This window comes from Apteryx rowi, unplaced genomic scaffold, assembly GCF_003343035.1.
Source record: "Apteryx rowi isolate R43461 unplaced genomic scaffold, aptRow1 scaffold_501, whole genome shotgun sequence".
Lineage (NCBI taxonomy): Eukaryota > Metazoa > Chordata > Aves > Apterygiformes > Apterygidae > Apteryx > Apteryx rowi.
The window spans coordinates 110,303-132,838 of record NW_020450763.1 but is presented as its reverse complement, the minus strand read 5'-3'; the positions used below and the strand labels follow the sequence as shown (position 1 = coordinate 132,838).

Here is a 22,536-nt window from a genome sequence, read left to right as displayed (position 1 = left end):
CCTCTTCTTTAGTTACAGGACAGCCACTCCTTTTTGTCACCTAGTAACTTTTTAATAGTCAACATCAACTCAGAGTTTCTCAGCTAGAGTTTGATTTTTCAGTGTGTGTAGAATACAATACTTTTGTACACCCTGTTTAAGCCACAGATAATAAACAGTATAGCCTGAACCAAGGAAAACATCTTGTGGAAGTGTTTTGAGCAGAAGAAAAATTCTAGTAGTATATTTTAAAAATAAGATGGAAGTGGCTGAATGTCCTGCTGCAGGCGAATCAGGCCAGCTCCTGGAAAAAATCTGGAATATGAACTTGCTAGTGAGAGACGTGCTTCTGAAAAATGATCTGGATAATGAAGGCATCCTGGAGTATGYGCTTAGACTGATCTCTGCAACAAAAGAGCTGAGCAGATCTCTCAGCCAGCAACTGGAAAACATTGCAGAAAGTCTTCAAGACATTTGCCACTTACTGAGCGCTCTCCAAGACAAACACAAGGAAGTGACTTCAAGTCAAGGCAAGTACGGAGGGACTTAACTGTAAACAAAATATGGTGGAAATATTGGATGCTAAGTTCTGCCTTCTGATGATGCTATGGAACCTTACTTTCTTTTGGTAGTATTTCAGTATTTGGTAATGCACTGGAATATATTTGAACAGTTGTATCACTGTGTTTTTGAGTCTATCTTTTATATATATATATATATATATATATATATATATATATGGAGAGAGAGAGAGTATTCTTCTCACATAATGAATTAAACTGCTTTCAAAGTTTTGTTATGCATAATGTAGCCTACAGGCATCTAAAATAGTTTAGGTAGTTAAAAAACTAAAGTAGTTCAGACAGTTTAAAAACTAACAGCAAAAGTGGGAAGAAGCCAGCTGCCACTAGCTTCACTTCAAGCTGCCAACAGACCCTGTCTACTTCAACCCTACTCAACCATCCAAATATATATACATGTCCAAAATACAATTACTGTAGAATTCAGCCATCTTAGTGTACAGGTAAACACATGAAATTTAATTGCTTGCATTTACATTTTAAAGTGTTTCACTGTGTTATTTACTGTGAGGACCATATCCAGATTTTATTCCTGAAAAAAATACAGGTTCATTTTGCAAAGAATGAAACAAATTTCTTTCCTCAGAAACATTATCTTAACAAACATTCATCAAACTAGGAAATAAAAATAGCATTTTTGCATTATTTGCATTGCATGTCTAACAGCATGATGCCTAGACCAAGAAAGATTCCAGACAAAAATCTTTAGTTGGGCCCACACTTAGAAGCCTTTGTTCTACTGGTTTGTAAGTTATCCACAATATTTGTGAGAAAGGACCTGCCTGCAGACTCCAAGATAAACCTCACTTTGGTCTGTTGGCTTCATGCTCTGTACAATCTCTTTTCAGTTTTTCAGAATTCACTATCATTCTCTTTCCAAAAAGCTGCTTTTCCTCAGTCTCTTTCTCTTTCATAAACTAGCCAGTTAGCAAAACAGTTTGAAGACACTTGCATATGGACTGCCATTGTATTCCCAAAACTGTGTTATCACACATCAGAAAAGCATGGAAAGCAAAGTGTTAAAAAAGGGCTTTTCTGTGTTGTTTTGTTTCTAAGCACAAAGGGACATTTATTTCGTGGTTAACATTGTGACAGAATGGAAAATGTGTCTTCATGCAACACTTAAGTAGCCAAAAGTTAAAAGGCAGAGTCTTTGTTTGGCTTTAAGCACTTCAGTACTGGAAAAGTTCACAGTGTATGCAAATTCCATTATTCAGAATGACTCTAGAATGTTATCTACAAATTTGAATTTAGGAATCTTTCAAGAGTTGCAAGAAATTTTTTCTTATTATTAGAGAACTCAAAGTTCAGGTACGAAACAGGGTAATTCTGGCATTTTGCACTGATGAGCATTCAGTGTAATTCTAATGAGACCAAGGAAGCTTTGCATTAGTGAGACTGGAAAATATTCTCTTGCAACTTCTTATGCAAGCCAAGCTGTGCAGGCTATGCCATTTCCAGTCTTTCTGTTTTATTTCTCAGCCTTGTTAAACCACTCAAAAGTTCTTCTTCTATGTTGTAAAACTGCCCTGAAAACTTTTTTTTTTCCCTTGCCCAACCAGTGGAAAAACATATTAAAAATTTGTTTGCTTTTCAAATACAGTCAAAATACAATAACAAGTGGTTTGGGAACTAAAAAAAGATTGCAAAGGAATAATTTCTTGACCGAATTCAACAATAAAAAAACTTTATCCCGAAATGTACTCTTTGGAGGTTAAATTAAGCAGCTGCAAATAGAGATGAAAGTGAAAGGTCTATCTAAACCATGTAACATCATACCAATGACATTCTTACACAATTATTTTCCAAGTTGAWATCATTGAGATACTGATTTCCCTCATATGACCTTACTGAATAAAGTGAATGTAAGTCAGTGGTTTCCCTTAAGACTTGAATCAACCCTGTTTATTGTCCTTTCCTTCTCTATCTCTTTCTGTTATAAGTGGACAACACATCATATTGTGTTTCCTCTGTACGATTTTATTTGTATTGACTTTCACAGGATTTAACCTGCAAAGCAAAGTCTGCCAGGATTTCATGCAGCAACCAGAAATAAGCAAGAAATTCTCCCAGAGATTTGTAATATATCTAACTAATGAAGACACAGTTCCAGTTATAAGAGACTGACAGCATATAGTGAGGAGAGAGCTGAAAGTAATACATATGAAATCCTTGGAGAGAATATTTCTGGAAAGATTTCTAAGAGAAGGTTCAAGATAAGACAAATAAGGGATCATAAAACAAATACTTATATTAAAGATAAAATAGTATATGAATGGCAATGAATCTGTGCTTTTTGTGCATGCTTCTTCATCCAATGTTTTGTTATAAGCAAAACTGTAACTGGATGCTGCAAACTGCTGAACTTCAGTTTTGTATATGGACTGATGTTTTTTCATTACCTTTTGTTCTCCATAGGAAAAATTCAAAGCTGCTAAGCATGTTTAATATTAAGCCCATGTATAACAGCTTTGCCAGAGAATCACATATTAGAAACTTGCAGAATTAAGTTTTAGGAAGTATAGGTAATTAAGGTTTAGATTTCAAGCTGTTCCCAAGTTGACTAGACTATTATTTACCAATTCCCTATTTTAGATTGATTGTCATTGAGAATTTATCTAGTGTCTGATCATTAGAATGGGCTTAGAATCCTTAGAATGATTAGGGCTGCCACAGTAGCCAAGTTGTACTTGTCAGGAGAGGGTTGCTCAGAAATTTCCTCAGACTGAATAAAAATAAATGCACAAATATTAAATGGAAGCCCACAAATACATTATGCCTCAGATGTATTGCATGGCACTAAGGAGTTAGGTGGAATTCTCTTTGCATGTGTACAAAAGTTTTCACATTTTTGTTAGGTTTCATAGCAAAATTCAATTGGTTACATACTTTTTTTCCTCAGAGTGCAATGGAATTACAGATTGTCTGCTGAAAGTGAAGGATTATTTGATAAATACAGTCTCATACCTTCAAGAGACAGAAAATAAACTTTATGCTGCTCACTGCAAACACGATGATAAATCTCAGACCCAGACAGCTCGAAATGCTTCTAGAGAAATGGATATGTGTTTTTCTGAAGTAGAAGGAACAGAGTCTGTGCAAGTATCTTCTAGTCTCAGTCAGCCATCCCAAATAACTCCTTCCCTGAGAAGGCAGAATGTTAATCAAATCCAGCCAAGTGAAACTAAAGCTGTGGAAAAAGAAACAGCTGCATCATTAACTGAAAATGTATCTGCTCAAGAACAGGATATTAGTAGAGAACCTCCAGTGAAAAAGGAAGACGACAAACACAGACTGCTGACGAAACCTATGACAGAGAAAAAAGATTGTAATGGAAAAGATAAAGCTCATGGAAGTGGCTCTTTTACTAAAAAGTCTCCAGAACTGTTTTTTCAAGATGTTCTTAGGGGCAATGGAGAAGGCATTCTTTCTGGGATGTTAAAAGATACTTATAGCACTGTCATGAATCTTTCTGAACAGGAAAAAATGGCAGTAGTCAAAGAACCTTCAAAAAGGGTGGAAAACAAAGAACATAGAGTGGCAGAGAAAATGGAAGACAGTAAAATGGGAACAAATTATGAGATTTGTAGGAATAACCCAATTACCTTCACGTCTTTGGCACAAATATGTGATCTAACTACTGTGAATCCTTCTATGAATGATTCAGAAGATGTGCAAAACTCTAGACACTGGATGAACAAAGCGTAAGCACATAATCTTCTCTATAGGAACATATGTAAACAGAAATTGCCTATTAGCATACACATAAATGTCCATGGGCTCACAAACTCTATATGCATGTATGCAGCTGCTGCTCAAGCACAAAATAGCAGTTCACAATTTAAGCATGCACACCCAAGGTCTTCCATTTGGTCCCAAGTAAACTGTAACTTTCTATTTGATTGCATAGAATTTTTATGCCACAAAGAGGCTGAGGCACAGCCAGTAAAGACAATAATTCCAAAACTGTTGGAAATCGGTAGAAAAGGTGCCCAATTAGGCAATTTTCAATAATTTGCCAACTGTTGTGAAAGAAGCTCAACAGAGGAGTTTTCATGACTTACCCATTTATTCATAAATATAAGTTACTATCACTGACCTGCTTATGCTATAAAGAAATTGTGTCAATGTAGCAAAGTGTTTAATTAAAAATACAAGACAAACCACTGCCACCACCCCACAATGCAAAGAATAATATTTTATGTTCTTTTTCTCCAGATTTCTAGTGGAAGGGAGTGATAAGGATGAACATGAAATAGCTTGTTATATTAAAGCTCCTGCAATTGCTCTAGACAATCTGATGTGTAAGATAGTCAATGACACTAGTTCCTTGGTGGTGGATGATTCTGAGGAGCTGGTCAGCAATGTCATCAGTATTGAATGTTCTGACTGTGAAAAAACAATCCCTTTCCCTATCAACATTGCAATCCCATTTGCTTCACGCTTCAGAGGAAATTATCGGGACATTATGGTGAAGGTGACTGATGTGAACTTCCAGGCAACTTACTTGACTCCCATTTCTTTGGAGGGATACCAAGGAAACCATAAGGTTAGTCATCTCTTAACTGAACATTATGAAAACATCATTACAGTTCACCAGTTAAGCCTGTGTGGAATTATACAATAAAGTGATCATTAGTAGGCCATTTTACACATTATATGGGGTTAAGATGAACTTCCTCCTCCTACTTCCTCAAGAATTAACTCTATTTGAAACCTAGTATTTAACAAGGTCTGTTTTTCATTAACAGTGATCAGGGAAACACTTGACCCCACAACACTGATGATTGAGTAGTAGTTCGTGATTTTTGTAAATATGTGTAATATGTTACATTCTTTGGTAAATACAGGAAAAACTTAAGGTGAATTATTTTGCATTTAGATTACAGAGAAGTAACATAATTCTGTGTGTACGAGTCTGAACTCCATCTCAGAGAAACACAGTAACTTTGTGGTGTTTTATTTTGGTTTGTTTGTTTGTTTTTAACTGCAGAAGTAATCATATTGGGCCAGATTCATCACCCATCATCAACTCACTTCATTGTATACTGGAATATTAGTAACACTACATGGTGACTAGAGTAATACCAGATAACTGGGCATCCAAGTGGCAATAATATTTAACTTTTAGAGTATTTTCATTTCACAACCTGCACTATAATTAATGTTCCACTCTCAAAATGCTAATCCACTACTGAATACAGCTTCCTTTCCCTCCAATGTACTAGAGAACACATTCTCTTTACACAGGAAACCTTTGCAGAAGTGAAAATTTATCAGCTGGGTATTTTTTCCGTGTTGTCATGCTTAAAGAAAGAAATATTTACCATTCCGAAGGCTGGGCTCTCCCACAAACTGAGCATGGATGCTAGAATCTCTTTCTATTACCCTCCTGAGACATTCAGTTCTCCAGCAGTCATGCATCTAAAGGTAAGCTTGGAATACACAATATTTGTTCCATAACTCTGTGTTATCTGATTATTTCTAAAGAAAAGATGACAACAATGTGTCAACACCTTAAAGGCCAACCTTTTTCACTCTTCGATGACTATGAAGACCGTGCAACTCCACATCCTGTATTCACAACAAATGGTTTCCTGTCAGCTTTGTTAAAACCACAATATCCTCAGCAGTCAACATACCTCCAGCTACAGGGAAGAACTGCCTACCCTTCTTTGATGTACTTCAGAAAATAAAACTGTATTCAACAATGACATCAGCATCAGCTCTAAAGTCAATAGCTTGGCCCAGTATTTAAGTTACTGGAACAAATTTTCTCACCTGACCTTCTTTATTCTTAGCCAACAGCTCAATGAAGGATTCTGTCCTCCATTAGTCTTAGGCTGTGAATAATCTCAAAATATGCTCCAGTTATACTGTCTTTCTCCCTTCCCCCATAAAAATGTTGATTCTGAGGTACTGATATGCATTTCAGAGGAGCTAAAAATAATGGTCAAAAAATATAGATTGGAAAAATCTTTAAAAAATCATCAGACTGAGGGAGGATGAAGCAGGAACAAAACAATCAAAATATTTTGAAGCACTTCTTTGTGCTGGTATGTTGCTAGGGATGTTCCTGGGTTAAAGAGAGAAACCTAAAGTTTCTGTGATAGTCTAATCCAATTTCAAAAGTTAAATCAATTTGTAAAAAAAAGGCATTTAAAAGAAGCTTTATTCATTTGTAGACTAATTGTATAATTGTGTTCTATACTTAGGTTCAGCCGATTGAACCAGCACTGGTTTCCACACTGAAAGCAAAATATGATATATACCATTCAGTGGTGTCCACTAGTGCACTGGTTTATGTCCAGCATCCTTCAGCCCAACCATTTAACAAGTCAGTCACTGTTACTCTGCCCTGTCCTCCAAACCCAGAAAAAAAAAGACAAGGAGATGAGACAGAACATGTAAGAGCCATTAGTGCTACAGTTAAGAGGGTTACTACGACATATCATCCTCGGTAAGAACAGTCTACAAATTCCTCATGATCAAAACATCAAAATGAATTAATTTTAACAGTTGCTGATTAAGCAATTTTGTATTAAAAATGTACTGTCTCATTAATGTGATCAGCTATAGTTAGAAGCCTTAGAAACACTGGAGCAGATCCCCACAATTCTCATGCTAGCTTCACCAGGAAAGTCTATATAGCATGTTGATTTATAATCACTGAAGATGCTGACCACTATATTTCTAACAGGATTCAGGATAAAAAATATGTTCCTTTTTTTTTTTATAGGAAAGGAATGTCCAGCTGTTTTCACACACTTAAAACTGATCTTTGCCATCCTTATTTAAACGGAATAGTATTTTATTCCATGAGTAATCCAAAACAATACAAGCTACCATGGCAAAATTAAGATTGTTAATGCAGAACTGCAGTTATGCATAGGTACGATCTTTCACTGATGAAAGGTAATTTCCTAACACAACGAACAAGCTCCTACAGTTTCTTACACAGTACTTCTTYGCAGTTTTTAAAGTTATAATCTGTAATATATTATACAAACACAGAACACAGATAATAGCTATACCTCACAGCTTCCTTGGCCAGTATTTTTCCAGTGGGTGGTCTGACCACCTTGGTCTTTGAATTTTCTGATCTCTACTTCTCCACATTCCCTTGGCTACGAGAGTGAAAATTTCTGAAACACAATGATTTAGGGTATATCAGTTTTGTGGTACACAACCTGAGGCATTTGATAAAGGGCCAGGTGTTTTCAAAGCACATGCTACAGAATTTCTAAAAATTAGACCTTTCGGCATATCTTAAGCTAAGCACTCAAAAAATGGAGACACCTAAAAAACTCTAAAATTCAGTTGTTATCTGCCAGTTTAATAAAACTGATCAAACACACCCAGGACATGGGTAAAATTTTTCAGTGGAAAAAAGGCTAACCTCATCTATTTTGACAGTCAGCAAAATAGACTATATTGTTCCCATCTCGTGCAGGAAAAAAAATCAGTCTAAAGCTACCACTTCATTGCTGTCCTTCCAATTCTGCTACCAAGGGAACTGCAGGTTTAGAAAGGCATGGGATTTATTTCTGGTAGGGACCAGTTTGGGACAAGAGTCAGCTTTTAAGTACTTTAACTTAAAATCATTAAAGAGTTAGCTTATTCCTATTAGAACAAACATTAWCTTTTTCAAAATTCATCTACATGCCAAGATTATAATTATCTCCAATGTAAGTAAGGTACAGATGGAGCAGGGAGATGATGTTCATGCTCTCCATTTCTGAAAAATTTTTTAGATCATGTTTTAAAGAGCTCACACTCACTCTGTTCTCTTAAACTAGATATCCATCTTTATCACAAACTTCAGATTTGGAAAGGTTGCCATGTCTGTATATAGGAGATTCAAATCTCATTTGCTGTACTAGAAGCATTTCACTGTGTGGCAGTACTCTCATGGCACCCATCAGCACCTAATACCAGTCTAAAATGCATTTCAGGTTCTCAGTCAAAGCACATCCATGAAAAGACTGTGGCTTGATTGCTTGTTTTGATACAAATCCCATAGAGAAAAGATGCCAACATTTTCCTGTATTTGCAAATACTGAGAGAGTGTGCTTGAAAAATGCTTAGGCATTCCTGTCTTGAGTGTTTTCTGGAGTATACATAAGCCACAGATTTCAGAAGAATGTGTTATTCAAATCTATAGTTTAAACAAGAAGAGGGGGGAAGTGTATATAGGAGCACATCCGTATGCTTCTGAAAGAAAAAAAACCTTCAAGTTTCATTCATTAGGGTAAGCTAGCCAGAGCATGTCATGTCATGGTTTCTTGATTCTGAATATGGTATCAAAGTAATCATCTGATTTCAAGAGAAGCTGTTTTTATTTCCTCTGTTGAAAGAGGTAATGGATAGCAGCCATGTCTTATTTTCTAGTCTCCTTTGGTTGTAATATATGCTTCAGGAAGAAAAGTTTTTTCCCCATTTCAGATATCTTCTTCTACAAAATCTATGAAGCTTGATGAAAGTCTTAGAAACAAACCATAACAATTAGTCTTCAAAATATTAAACAATAGATTTAAATACATTCATCTGGATAGGAACTTTTTTTTTTCTTATGAAAGAATTCAAAAATACCTGCAAACAATTTTATCACTTACATACTCAAGCGTAATTCCAGATGTAGATTTTTCAGCAAGGTGGAGAAAACACATGGTTATCAGTGGAAAACAGAAGGGAAAGCAGATTTACAAATACAAGTCGTACTCTTGCTGCAGGATCACTTTTAATTTTCTGTATAAATCCTTGGCTTTTCAGGGCTGTGACTGCTTCTATGAGAAAGAATGGAGAGAATCTCAGTGAAACTTTGAAATTATTAGGTCACAGAAAAAAAGAAGAGGAGTGGATTGTGTTTGATGATGTTATTATCCAGAATGCACAGAATGGACTTGTATCATTTGAACTAAATGAGCATTTAGAAAGGTAATGTATGAATAATTTAATAAAATTACATTGCTAAAATATTTAATTTCAAGTGTACTGATCAATGGGAATTAGTAGAGTTAAGAAATCATTCACTGAGCATTATTAACTTACTAGCATCTCTTTCTTCCAACTTGAAATATCAAATCATYTAGATTTGTTACTCATAATTACACAAAATATAATCTGGGTAAATAATATTTCATCTCTAGATCATAGAAAATGAATTGTACCCAACAACTGAGGCTAGAAATACAGATATTAATCTTAATTTGACAGTGTGATTTAGCTTTCCAATTACATGACTGTAATTTTGTTTTGAGATTTCCTTTAATAAATATTCTCTTACTTTCATTTAAAATTCATATATATTTGAATTCATATAGAAAGAGTCAACATATTCTACACTACAGAAGCAGGCAAATTACCACCTTTCATGTGATGGAAACAAGGTGATGGAACAAAAATGAAATGGAGGTAGCAAAATGTTTGTTCAAGGCTGAACCCTCTATTATTTTGCATGATAAATTGTTAACAGTTGATAAAATGATTTAACATATAGATATTTATTTTCTTGTCTTTTTTAATACAGCTTTGTTGTCATTCGCCTTTCCTTCCACTTGGAAAACATGTATCTTCTCCTCTTTGGTCAGGCTTTGGAAGAAGCCATCTGTAGCACAATGGCTAATGTGGTACTGCATCGGAAAAGAGAAAACCCATATAAAATAGTAGTTGTGCTATCTGTATCAAAAGAATTGACCTGGGAACTTCAAAATCTCCATGAGGAGGGCTACTTTGGTCCCCCAGAACCAACAAAGCAGTTTCCATTAAGAGAAGGACAGCAGATTCATTTTAGATTTAGTGGCAATATATTTGCTTCAGGTAAGGTAATTATTTCATGCTTCTAAATGAACATTATCAATTACCCGAGCTGCTCAGAAATAATTTATGTGAACATCAATAGATTATGATTACTTACAGAACATTCAGTTATTTCAGTGTTTTATTTCCTGTAAATGACAGGTACTTGGAACCACACAGGAAACTGCTCTACTTTAACTGCAAAATAAAATGTATTAGATTAAAAAAATCCTGAACAAACTGCTCTAGCTGACCAAGCTTTGAGCACAAGGGTTGGACTAGACGTTCTTCAGAGGTCCCTTCCACCCTGAGCAATGCTGTGATACTGTGAAACCTGATCCCTTGAAACCAATTAGTGTTYATCTTTCATTTCAAAAGGTCAGGATTCCATCAATACCTTTTTAATTTAAAGAGCATTTGACAGGGATTAAATAGATTTCAAAGGAAAAGAAACTTTCTGCTATTTTATCTGTGTAAATTCAGTTAGAGCAAGTAAGGTTTAACACTGAAATCCAGGGCAAAATAGTGCTTTTGTGAGTTGTACTATAAATTGATGTGATAAAAGAGAATTGTTAYACTTTCCTTTAGAATTGTTATACTTTCTTTTAGCAGTCATGAAAATTCCATTCACTAACTGTCACCATTCAGTTTTTGCTTAGCTGGAGAAGAGGTAATAAGTCTCAAGAAAATGTCCACCCAAAATTATGTCAGCTCTGGAAATCACCTACCAATACATATTTGGCCCCCTGAAGATTTTGTACATCTTATATAAACTCTTCCATTGGGAACTCCACCTAGACTAAAGAAAGCATTAGTCTGCAAAAAGAAGTCCCCGGCTTTCAAGGAATGGTGCTTATCCAGGCAAAGGGTATAGTGTTACAGCTGTATCACTTAGAATTACAAATCCTGAAAATACACATATCTCTCTGTCCCCGTTATCAATGATGAGAAATTTCTTTATGCGAGTGAGTGCTATTTCACTAACACGTAACAAAAAGCATACGCTTCTTTTTAGAGACAGGTATTTGTCCTGAATAACCAGAAAGCATGTACTTCTAATTTCATTTTCAACACAGATTTATTTCTGTTTCCACCTGTGGTATATATTTTATTAATTTTATCATCTTCCATGTTAGTTACTTTTCAAACTGCAGCACAGCCTTCACTACTTATTCCCTATGCTTAACCCCTAACTTAGGGGTTAAGACAGCTAACTATGATGGCATTTTAGCTACTGAAGTAGCCTGGCAAGAACGCATGAGCCCTAAATATTAAATATAAAGTACTAACAACCACAAAGAACAACAGTCTATTATGTGATTAGTTCTATTTGACTCACCTTAACTAATTATTTTAGAGGCCACATACACAAACACAGGGTAAGAAATGTTTCTTTTTGTATGAACTGCAGAGAATGGAAAAGATTTTGGAAAAGCCTACAGGCTTATTTTTCATTCACAAAGAAAGCCCAGGCTGGAGCTCCAAATCAAAGAAGTGGATGAATTTGGTAATTACAGCTCACCTCATTACAAAGGAACAGCAGTGTTTTATAAAATTACCAGAGAGAGGATAGCCAAGGAGTGGGAACAGCCCCTGACATATGATGACTATCAACGCCAGTCTCCACTGTGCAAATTAGCACTAACATTACCAAAGGTAGGTTTCTCTCTGGATAATGTTAGAAATCTTACACTTTTTCCTTTACCATGTACCCATTAAGCAAAAGGACCTTGGTATGTTTTTTTGTATGCCAGATACACACGGGGTGTGTGATGGAGCAGTATTGATCTATCAGCAATGTACAAACACCCTTAAAATTTCTCTTGGTGGGTGGAGGGGACCCACATCCAAGCATCAGCGTGGACAAAACAGATGCACTTAGCAAGCAGAAGGGCTTCACCCATTTGCTCCCCTAAAATGGGATGGCCTCAAGAAATCAGTACTTAAGTTTCAGTAGATGCTTCTTGCATCCTTGTGTTGGGAGTACAGAACTGCAAACTGTAGGAGCATTAAATGGTCTGTGTAACCTATCTGTCTCCTATATTGACAGCTGTATCACCATTTAAACAATGACTTTTCATTTCCTCTTATGGCTGAGAAGCCTCTGCAATTCAGCCATGTGGGCAATTGACTCCATCTCTGGTGAAAGCTATTCCTACATAAATTAACCTTTAATATTCCTTGAATGAAATTTCATTATAATTTTTCCAAGGGCCTATATATTAATGTTCTATGACACAAAATGCTGCCACTAGACTACTGATATCAAATCTGCATAAATTTTAGTCTCAACATATGTGCAGCAACACTTGGTCTAAATCTCGTGACATGCAGTAACATTCCTTTCTTTTTTAAATTGACTTTTATTTAAAATATCACCTGCAAACCTATCTTGTTTTTCATAAACAGACCTCTTGATTTCTCTCCCATCTCCATYTTCCCAAGTAAAAATTAAAATAATTATGTGCAGCAGATTTTACAGGAGATCTTTAGTGACAAATTTCAAAAAAACCCTAAGTTTTATTTGGGGAATCACATGTTTTCACCACCTTTGCTTTTCTACAGGGCTAGTGTTCCATGGGCGGCATTCACAAAGAGGGAAACACCAACTCTAACACTAACATCCAGTGGGATGATTAAAAATATATATATATCTATGGCACCCAGCCTGGCCATCAGCTAGTTTCCTTCCTTCCACCTGCCTCTCTTCCATCCCATTTTTCCACTTTTTTTCAACTCACTGTGTAGTAAGAATAATATTTACAGCACTGAACTGCAATTGTATTAAACCACATAACTAATTATCAAGTGTTTTAGATTTGTTTTAACATTTGTAGTCTACTGCTAAACATATTAGTCCTTAAATATTCTTTTGGGACTTTTAAATTTCTGACTACTTCCTTTTCTCCTACTAAATTTAAGGCCAGCTTTGCTCTTTCCCAGTGTGGCTGAGAACTTGAAGTCTGGTCAGACTGTACATAAGAATATATAATATATGGGGGTACACAGTCATAACCAGGCAGCCTATTTACAGAATAGAAGCAGAAGAACAGTGTAACATGATCACTGATGGTAAGTTTTAACTATGAATAGAAAAGAAATCAAACCACAGGAGCAGTGATAACCTTTGGGGGTATTTTCTCTAAATCTATTTGTGAGTAGTGGCTCCGCTTGCCGCTGAACCAGTTAAGCACAGAGGACCCAAGTCTGACAAACAAAGGCAGTCTGCTTGGAGACACTTAGAGCAGCAACCATCACGAGGGGTTGTGGTTTCCATGACAAACCCTGGGAAGCAGAAAACCAAGCAGGAAGAAGGGAGGAATGTCAATAGCTCTGTCACCCAACTCCTTTTGCATCTGTAGGGACACTGCCAGTACGTCTCTTTTCCCTCTCTTCCCTTTATTCTTGGGTGCCCCAGAGATGTTGAGGAGACCTGYGGGGAAGAGATCCAGCCCAGGACCCAGATGTTTCACCCCTGCCTGGAGTTCTGGGGACTCTGAGCAGCAGCCACTTTGCTATCTGGAAAGGGATCGTTCCTCCTTCTGAGCAGCAGAGTTAACTAGCACATGCAGTGAAGTAAAGAAAAGCCTGTCTTGTCTCCTCAGCCTTTGGCATCTGTGTTCACTTAATGCTCTATCTGGAATTACATAAAGTAGGAGTACTGTAGATCTGCAGATGGACAAAAGGGATGGGAGAATCCTGACACAGGGCTTTCAGCTAACCAAAAGTGCTAGTATGACACCCATCTTCTAACATTATTTGTTGTGTAATACTTTGGCTTTAAAAACTCCAGAATGGGAAAATATATATTTATTCTGTGAGTTAGAGTGAAAATGACCAAAATTATCCTGCTTCATTATTTGTACCCATGGATGAAATACAAGGATTATAGTTCTTGCATAGAGCTTGAGTATATACTTTTCCTAGTGTTCAAAATACAATATTCCCTTCAAAAAGATCAGCCTTTTTACTACGAAAATATACTCCTTGAACAGAATAATATAGCAAACAGAGGTATTACATCACCTCAGTCAATCAATGTTAAAGTACCTTGAAAATGCTTTTTCTTTGGTTGCGGGTAACAATATTGTTTGTATTATATTGTATTATATTTATTATACTGTATATATATWWTATATATACATATAATACATTATACATATATAATACATAATAATACAATACATAATACATTATACATATAATTATGTATTGTATTGTGTGATTGTTAATGTAATAAGATATAATAACAGATGTATTTCAAAGGAGTCAGAATCTCCATTAAAAGCAAATATGAAACCAAAAACAGGGTCAAAATGCTTGAAAACATTCACAGGTTATTCATTATGTGATTTGTATTTTCTGTTTTACACAGAATGAAATACCTCACTACAGAATAAAGAATAGCATCAAAATAATATCTTTCCTTACGCTGCAAAACATTTTAGGACACAAAATGGTATACTTAACAACAGTCGGCAAAAAACTCTACTTTTTGATCTATCTTCCATCTATCCGGTATAATAATTTAAAATAGATCATGCCTTGAGTCAGTTTTTTAAACAGATAAATATTCTTTAAATAATTCAGCTAGTTCAGTTATTGTCTTTTTGAAGATTTATAAAAAAATGAAGCTGATGATTAGACTTTAATGAATAATCAATAAATTATATGCAACATACCTTACTACTGATATATACATATGCCAGGCAAATGAGAATTTCACACACAGTGGTATCCAACCATCTAGTGGTATCTAACATTCATTAACACAAAGTTATAATATTGTTAACTGTTTTGCTCTTAATTTCTTCCTCCAGCCAAGCAAACCTTGAATTCCATATTGATCAAATTAACAGAAATTTTAGTAAGAGGAAATAATATAAGTAGAAATATTCTTTTTTGGCTTATTTGCAGATTGAAAGACAGGAGAAAAAAGATTAGGAAAAAGTGGCTGTTTTTCCTCAATGGAAGACTAGGTTWTTAGTGAAGTCCCACACAGATCCATGGTAACATATTCATCTGAGCCTTCTGAATAATTGAGTGAAAATTTTGCTGATACTACAAAATTATTCAGAGGACTAAAGTTGTCTGCCAAGAATCACGTAAGAATATAATGGTACTGAGTGACTAGAAAATAAAACAGTTAATTTAGACGTCATATGTGTTTTGTTGGGATGTAGAGCCATACCTAACTATACACTGTTAGACTCTGATTTATCTATTACCACTCAAAAGAGAAATCTTTGGTCATTATGTTCTTTGAAAACTTCCAGTGAGCATTCAGCAGTAATCAAAAAGGTCAACAAAACGTTCAAAAATTATTAGAGAACAAAAAAGAAAGCATGATTATGCCATATGTCTATGAAGCATCCACGTCAGCTGCACTCTGCAGTTCTCATCACAGAACTCAAGAGGATTTGGTAGAAGAAAAAAGAAGGAAGGTGCTCAGAAGCAAGGAATGAGTCCACGTAGAGACAATAAATTGATGATGACTCTTCACACAGTTTTGCTAGAAGCATAAACATTGTATACACTTATGACTGATATGGAGAGAGTGAATAAGGAATGATTTTTATCCCCTTTCACATGATACAAGAATATACAATATTATGATTTTAACAGGTGGCAACTGTAAACAATAATATAGAAGAATGTACTTTTTACATACAAAAATTAATCAAAAGATAAACTCACTTCCACAAGTTATTGTGGAAGCTAAAACTGTACTTGAGTTGGAAAAGGAATTGACTGGAACAGAGACAGAACCATGTATTAAAAGTAACGATCCAGATGCAATTGAATGTTAGGGCAATGACAAGGAAATTCTAATTACCTATCATATCCTATTATTTGTTCTAAAACTATTAACAGTGAAAAAGTCACTGACAGTAAAACTGGCATAAGCACTGTGTCCTATGTTTACTATCCATGGTCTGATCAACTTATTTTAATTAGATATATAGATCTTCATATTTTGCTGGGCTTCCTAATGAATAGAAGAAATCAATGGAAATAGTTAAAAACTGGATGAGAAAATGTATGGAGAAATTTAATGTACTAATTATGCAAACAACTACACCAACCATTTGTCAAATGCAACTACTATTTGCCACTTCAGTGAAGCAAAAGTCCACTGTTAATAKTCACATAATGTAAGCTGAGACCGATGCTGTCTGTCATTAGTCATACGCTGATGCTATTTTATACTGCTGATGCACACAGAATTATCTCACCACATTTGCGTGCACAGACTAACATTTTTCTAACAGTAAGACATTTGTATTGCTTTATTTCTGTGTGTAACTCCTGCTTATTTTAGATACTACTAGGGCATTCATAACAGACATAGCCGTGATGATGACAAACGCAATCCAGCCACAATGCTTCCATTTTGCTAGTTCCTATCATATGCATACTATTACAGTACAACAAGTAAGCTGCCACAGATCTCGCAAGCACATTAAAACATAATGCTCACTGTTCATATCTGTCCTATTAAAAATGGTGCGTTGTTTGTAGTACTGCTCTTACTTTGATACTATTACCTTGATGCTTATAGGATGCCAGTTGTCACAGCAAGGCTCTTCTCCCTTAACATGAATTAACTGAACCTTTAAGTTGTRGCATTACTGAGTGACTTCTCACTTGCTCCCAGTATGTAATTGCCTTTGGAGGTTTGGGAATAAAATCCCTTAATAGCAGCAAATGCAGAATCAACAAAGACTGTTTACATTTCTACTATGTTTCTGTTTTCATAAATATTTTAAATTCAGTTTAAATATGTTAATGGATGTGTTTTAATACACAAGATCAAAAAAACTTCTCAGTGCTGCCAGTGGCAATAGAAATTTTCTCAACAAAATGGAAGTGTTTTTCGGGAGGGATGTTTTTGTTTTCATAGGTAAGAAAACTAGTACCATCTACAGTGTCCAGTTTTGGTTGTGACAAAGACAATGGAATTTTTTAAGATAGCTGACTCATAAACCATTCTGACTACATATTTACTCTTTTCTGTAAAATTCGCACCTAAATTTCTCTTGAATTGCGAAGTTAAGACAGTAACTCTATAGGTTATGAACCATATTTATACATATGTGCCCAGTTTATCCACTGTCTTACAAAAATGTTTCTGACAGTGGTCTGAACAGTGGTTGCTTACTTTGTATGCAACCTTTCACATCACTTTTTAGTTTAAACAGGCTGCAGTTGCATAGAGGTAAGCTGATMTTCACTAACAATTCCTGTTTACGAAGCTGTAATTTCCTCAGCATTTAAAAACACTGATTGGTCAAACTTGTTATTTTGAACACAGGGAAAATCCAGTGGATCAGGTTCTGAAGTCAAGCATGTATGTGCATATCAGGAATACTTCTATCAATTTCAAAATAGCTGTATGAATGTAAAACTGGGCTAGAGAGTTTAAAAAGCTTATTTCTCCTTTTTCTGTCTGTCCTGTTTGATATTCTGGTAGAATCTGCTCATGCTTGAGAGGTTTATTTAAGAAAGCACTTCAGTATTACTGATGGAAATCAGAGTACTCTGCAAAAAGATATTATTGTRATACATACAAGCATTATCAAATTACTAATCTGCTGAAGTTTTATGCCTAATGACTGTCTAACAGCAAAATAGCATGTGATCCTCTGCTTCAGAAAGGCAGTTACTTACCTAATTGAAGGGCCTTCTGGACTAGAAAACTACTTTGACCGTTCCAGTATTTTACTTACACCATCAACCAGAAAAGTGAAGCCACACACCAGTGCAGCCGAACTGTAGGTGAATTTCGCTCTTCACCACAGATATTTAATCTTTCAAGGCAGATTTCATGTTTTAGATCTAATACATTATATATTATTACATTATTTCTAGACAATACTCATTTTCAATTCTTATCATTTTTAGAACTATTTTAACACTAAGTAGCATAAAGTAGGCCAGATTAAAGTCAATCCATGGGTAATTGAATTCATCTACAGTAACTTTGAAAATCTCACACAGAGCTTTGAGGTGCTAAATTCTCATTAATGAATGAAAATAAGTTTAAATATAAATGCATAATTAAACAAAGCAAAAGAAAGTGCACTAGAATCTTGGAAGAAAAGCAATGCCCCCTTTTGGAAGAGCCTTTTATTCCCTTTATTTTGAGATTATTTTCACATTACGCTATCCTCAAACTCGTGCAAGTCCAGTGACAGAATTGCTGTAGAAGCGTGCAAGACAACGCAGAATCAGATCCCGAGATTTGTATAACACAGAATGGTTTCACACTGCCAAGCAGTGCATAATGTGGTCAGTGCTACACCAAAATCCCCTACCAGGTAAGATGACTGAGTACAGACCTAAGGAAAAGGTGAGTAGTGAACTCGGTTAGGATTGTATTGACCTTTTGGATGTGTAACTCTAGGCATGTTAAACACTCCAACTTTTAAACTTATAAAAGTATTTAACATAAGCTCAGACTGGTCTCTGGCTCAGTATACCCAAAAGGAAAAGTTGTTTCATGCTATTAATTCGGAAATAGAGAAAGAAAGCTCAATGAATAAATATGGAGCATGTCTCATAGGGGAACTTGTGCCTAAACAGCCAGGTAGCACGACTGAAACTGTGAGACCCAAGTACATCTAACATGGGCACTGAAAGAAGACAATTAGAGTTCTGAACCAAAAAAGAGCTGAACTTCACTTGATACAAATTAATCTTTTCTTSTGCCCAGTGCTTAACTAAGTACTTTCTTGTTCTGCATGAAGCTGGAAACAAGGGTAGGGCCCACAAGACTTAATTCCTCTTTCTCAGTCATAGAGAAAAAGAGCAAAGATTTTTCTTCCTTCTTTCCAGAGGAAGAGAGAGGAAAAGCTCTGCATTTTCTAATGAAATTTTCTTTTGAATTATGATTTTTAGTGATCTAAAATTAGAAGTTGAAACATGTAAAATRAGTAATTGCAGCTACAAACGCAGTATGATTTATAGACCTAACAGTTTGTAGGTATGCATTAGCTGTTGTTATCATCCTTGAAACAACACTGTATGCACACAATTGCAGTAAGTACACAGGGTCAGGCAGGCAAATTCAATGCAGTATTTGAAATTAGAATCTATTTTGTGTACAAAAGTTCCATATAGATTTTCTATACCCCTGATTTCTATACAGCAGTCATGACATAATGCTACTGTACAAATATTCATAAAATTTCATAAATCATAATCTTTGTAATAAGATGCAATAAACATTCAGTTGGTTCAAACAGACTTAGTTTCATTATTTTGATAGCTGTATACTGATTTATACCAGCTGAGGATGTGGCCCAGTTTCCAATAATGACACAAGTCCTCTATGTAGGTAGAATCAGTCTTAAATGTTGATTTACTGCGATCCACCTCCTTCTGCTCCTCATCCCTGCCTCATTTTGTCATTTCTCTTCCCTCAACACATTTTCTTTGGTAGCATGAAAAGTTGATCAAACGTCTCCAAAGCACAAAAAGAATTTCGTCTGATTCATCGGGTAAGAACACTTATATAATGTATTAACATTAATATAAATAACAGTTTTATTAGACAGCTATTTAGTTTTTTTTTTTTTTAATGCCAGGAGTTATTTTAGTTGTAACTGACATTTTAAAATGCCATATTCAGAAAAAGTAGTTAATATATTAAAAGATACTCAAAGCCAGAAAGTGATCTAGTTAGCAGGGAACAAAAGCTCTTGTAAGATAACATTGTGGTGGGGTGCTTGAACAGCATATTATATTCTGCATAATAAGATTCAGTTTGTACTGGAAAGCTATTGATGTATCTATTATAGGAAATGCATGAGCCTTTTATTTTATTGCTAGCTTTCTTCATGCAGTTCCAAAAATTACAGCTCATTGCTGAAGCTGCTATTGACTAAAGCTACTTCATGTCTCAGTGCAGTTACCAAAAATTACATTAAAAATAAGAAGTGATGATGTTTCTTATCTACTTCCACTATAGTCAAAAACAAACCACATTTAGTTTCAGAGTTCACCCACTCAGTCTCCAAATTTAGAAAGCTTTTCAAATGGAAGATTTACATAGCAGAAAAATAATGATTTTATTTTACAAATTTTTGCCCAGCAGAGGCCCTATGGGACAACTTGCTGTACTGGCTTGCAGAAGAGCTTGCACAAGATAGTACTCCACTGCTTGCTTTATGCTTACCTGTTCGGCGGAGCGTACTTCAGTTTGTCAGGCTGAAGTGCCCTAATAATTTAACACACCAGATCTATGAGCTTCTTTGCTGCTGGAAGAAGACCCTTCCGAGATCAGCTAACAAACAGCAGCTCCTGTCTCGCTATTTGCGGAAGAGTGGCAGAAGTGATCTTTCAGAAGCACTTCGTTTTAAGTGGGAAAATAAAGCACYCACTGGACAGGATCACTGACAACTAATAGCCCAGTTCCTCTTTGTTTCTTGTAGAGATGTGTGAATATTTCCATGATAACTTCTGATGAACTGTTTCTTTTCATAATCATTCTCATATTTTTAAAAGCTTTCAGTAGATTAACAAGTGACAGTGATACCAGTCAGTGATCTGTCTGCTCTTTTATTTGTTACTTTGCAACCTTTTTACTTCAGCAAAATGTAACAATAATGCCCTTGCTTGCTAAAAGTGAACATTTCTTCTGTGGCAAAGWAAGATCTTGAAAATGTAGTTATGAAGAATCACAGGCTGGTTTGAATAGTCTTCTAAGGACTCTAATTATTTGCATACATCATACTCACTTGGCAGAGAGCTGCTATATTTGTATGTATTTTGGAAACTAAGAATTATTCACTATACTTCATCAAAATCATAGGAATCACTCCATGATATATTGATTATTGTATCTCCAATAAAAATCACTACCAAATTCTTCAGAGAAGAATGTAATGGACCATTATAATGCAGACAGAGAAAAATTTATCTCACTTTCAGGTTGCTGATAATTAATCCTGCCTTCTATACTCTCAGTGAATGTTTTTATCCTTGTGAATGTCATGGCAGATTTTAGTGTTACCACAATGAATATTTAATTCATTTCCAGAAATTACCAAATTTGTTGCTTCACTATTATCTATCATGGTAATGTTTTTTTCCAGATTAAAATCAAATTTGGAAAATGGAGTATTTTTTCTTGTAAATTTTAAAAATTCTTGCTTTGTAATTTTATTGATTATATTGAGTTCTTGAATTGAAGGGATAGAGAATAAGACAGGTATATTTGTATCACTCATTAGCATGTATTTTAATCTACTGTCTCATTTGCCTTCAAAAWACTAAGTAAGATTAATCTAATTTTTAAAATTCAGAACAATAACAGGGTTGGACTTTTATAACTATGTTTTTACTGAAATAATATTCTAATTGACAGCCTTTGCTTAGTCACCACTATATTGCAATCCACCTGATACAACACACCACAAATTTCTCTAAAAGCTAAACTCTTAAGGATTGAAAGTGGCTGGCAAGTCCCAGTGAATCACAGTTTGTGGAGAAAGTTGACTGTTTGGTATTTACACGTGCAAATATCAATTTGCGATTACACAGCTGGTCACATCTGTGACACATTTTCCTAATGCTCAAGCAATGTGCATGTAGATGCAGCTCTTTCTTCAAGTTCAGGCCACCTGTGCATCCTTATTATTTTAGTTATAATTATTCTCCTGGATTCAAAGCAGCAATTCTCTTCCTCTTTCAACCCTCACCACCATTTTAATCATATTTTAGCTTTTTATGATCTAAACTTTAATAATATTTAGACTATTTAGAATCTCTGAATATCTTGCTGACAAATCTTAATTGTGATCTTTATTTTTAATCTGCAGGTTTTATTTTCAGGGATCAGATAGCTGCAACATTTTAAAAACACTACTATATATGAGAAAATTACACTGCAGTAGAAAAGATTAAAAGGAATATTATTCATATAATGTTTAATTAATCTACTCAGTAATGTCTCATCCTGTAGAATTATCATTTTTAACTGTATGACAGAGTACATGAGGAACTTCACCCCTTTATTGTGACATAACCACCTTCATTTTTTAATTTTTTCTTAAAAATATATATATATATATAATTTGGCTTCTTATTATGAGAGGAACCAGTGTATTTACAGCAGAACACATTATTATAATTTTCTCACTGCACTAACACATACTGTCATCAACTCTTTTGT

At 35.1% G+C, this 22,536-nt stretch overlaps 1 protein-coding gene across 1 annotated transcript; it reads left to right on the top strand.

The window, feature by feature from the left end:
- Positions 1 to 238: 238 nt before the first annotated feature.
- On the top strand, positions 239 to 20,759 carry DTHD1 (death domain containing 1). The gene is made up of 10 exons (XM_026079886.1): positions 239 to 509; positions 3,463 to 4,264; positions 4,779 to 5,109; positions 5,811 to 5,990; positions 6,776 to 7,020; positions 9,333 to 9,497; positions 10,090 to 10,379; positions 11,770 to 12,014; positions 19,804 to 19,861; positions 20,458 to 20,759. The coding sequence occupies exons 1-10, from the start codon at positions 239 to 241 to the stop codon at positions 20,757 to 20,759; spliced, it is 2,889 nt and encodes a 962-aa protein (XP_025935671.1).
- Positions 20,760 to 22,536: the final 1,777 nt, after the last annotated feature.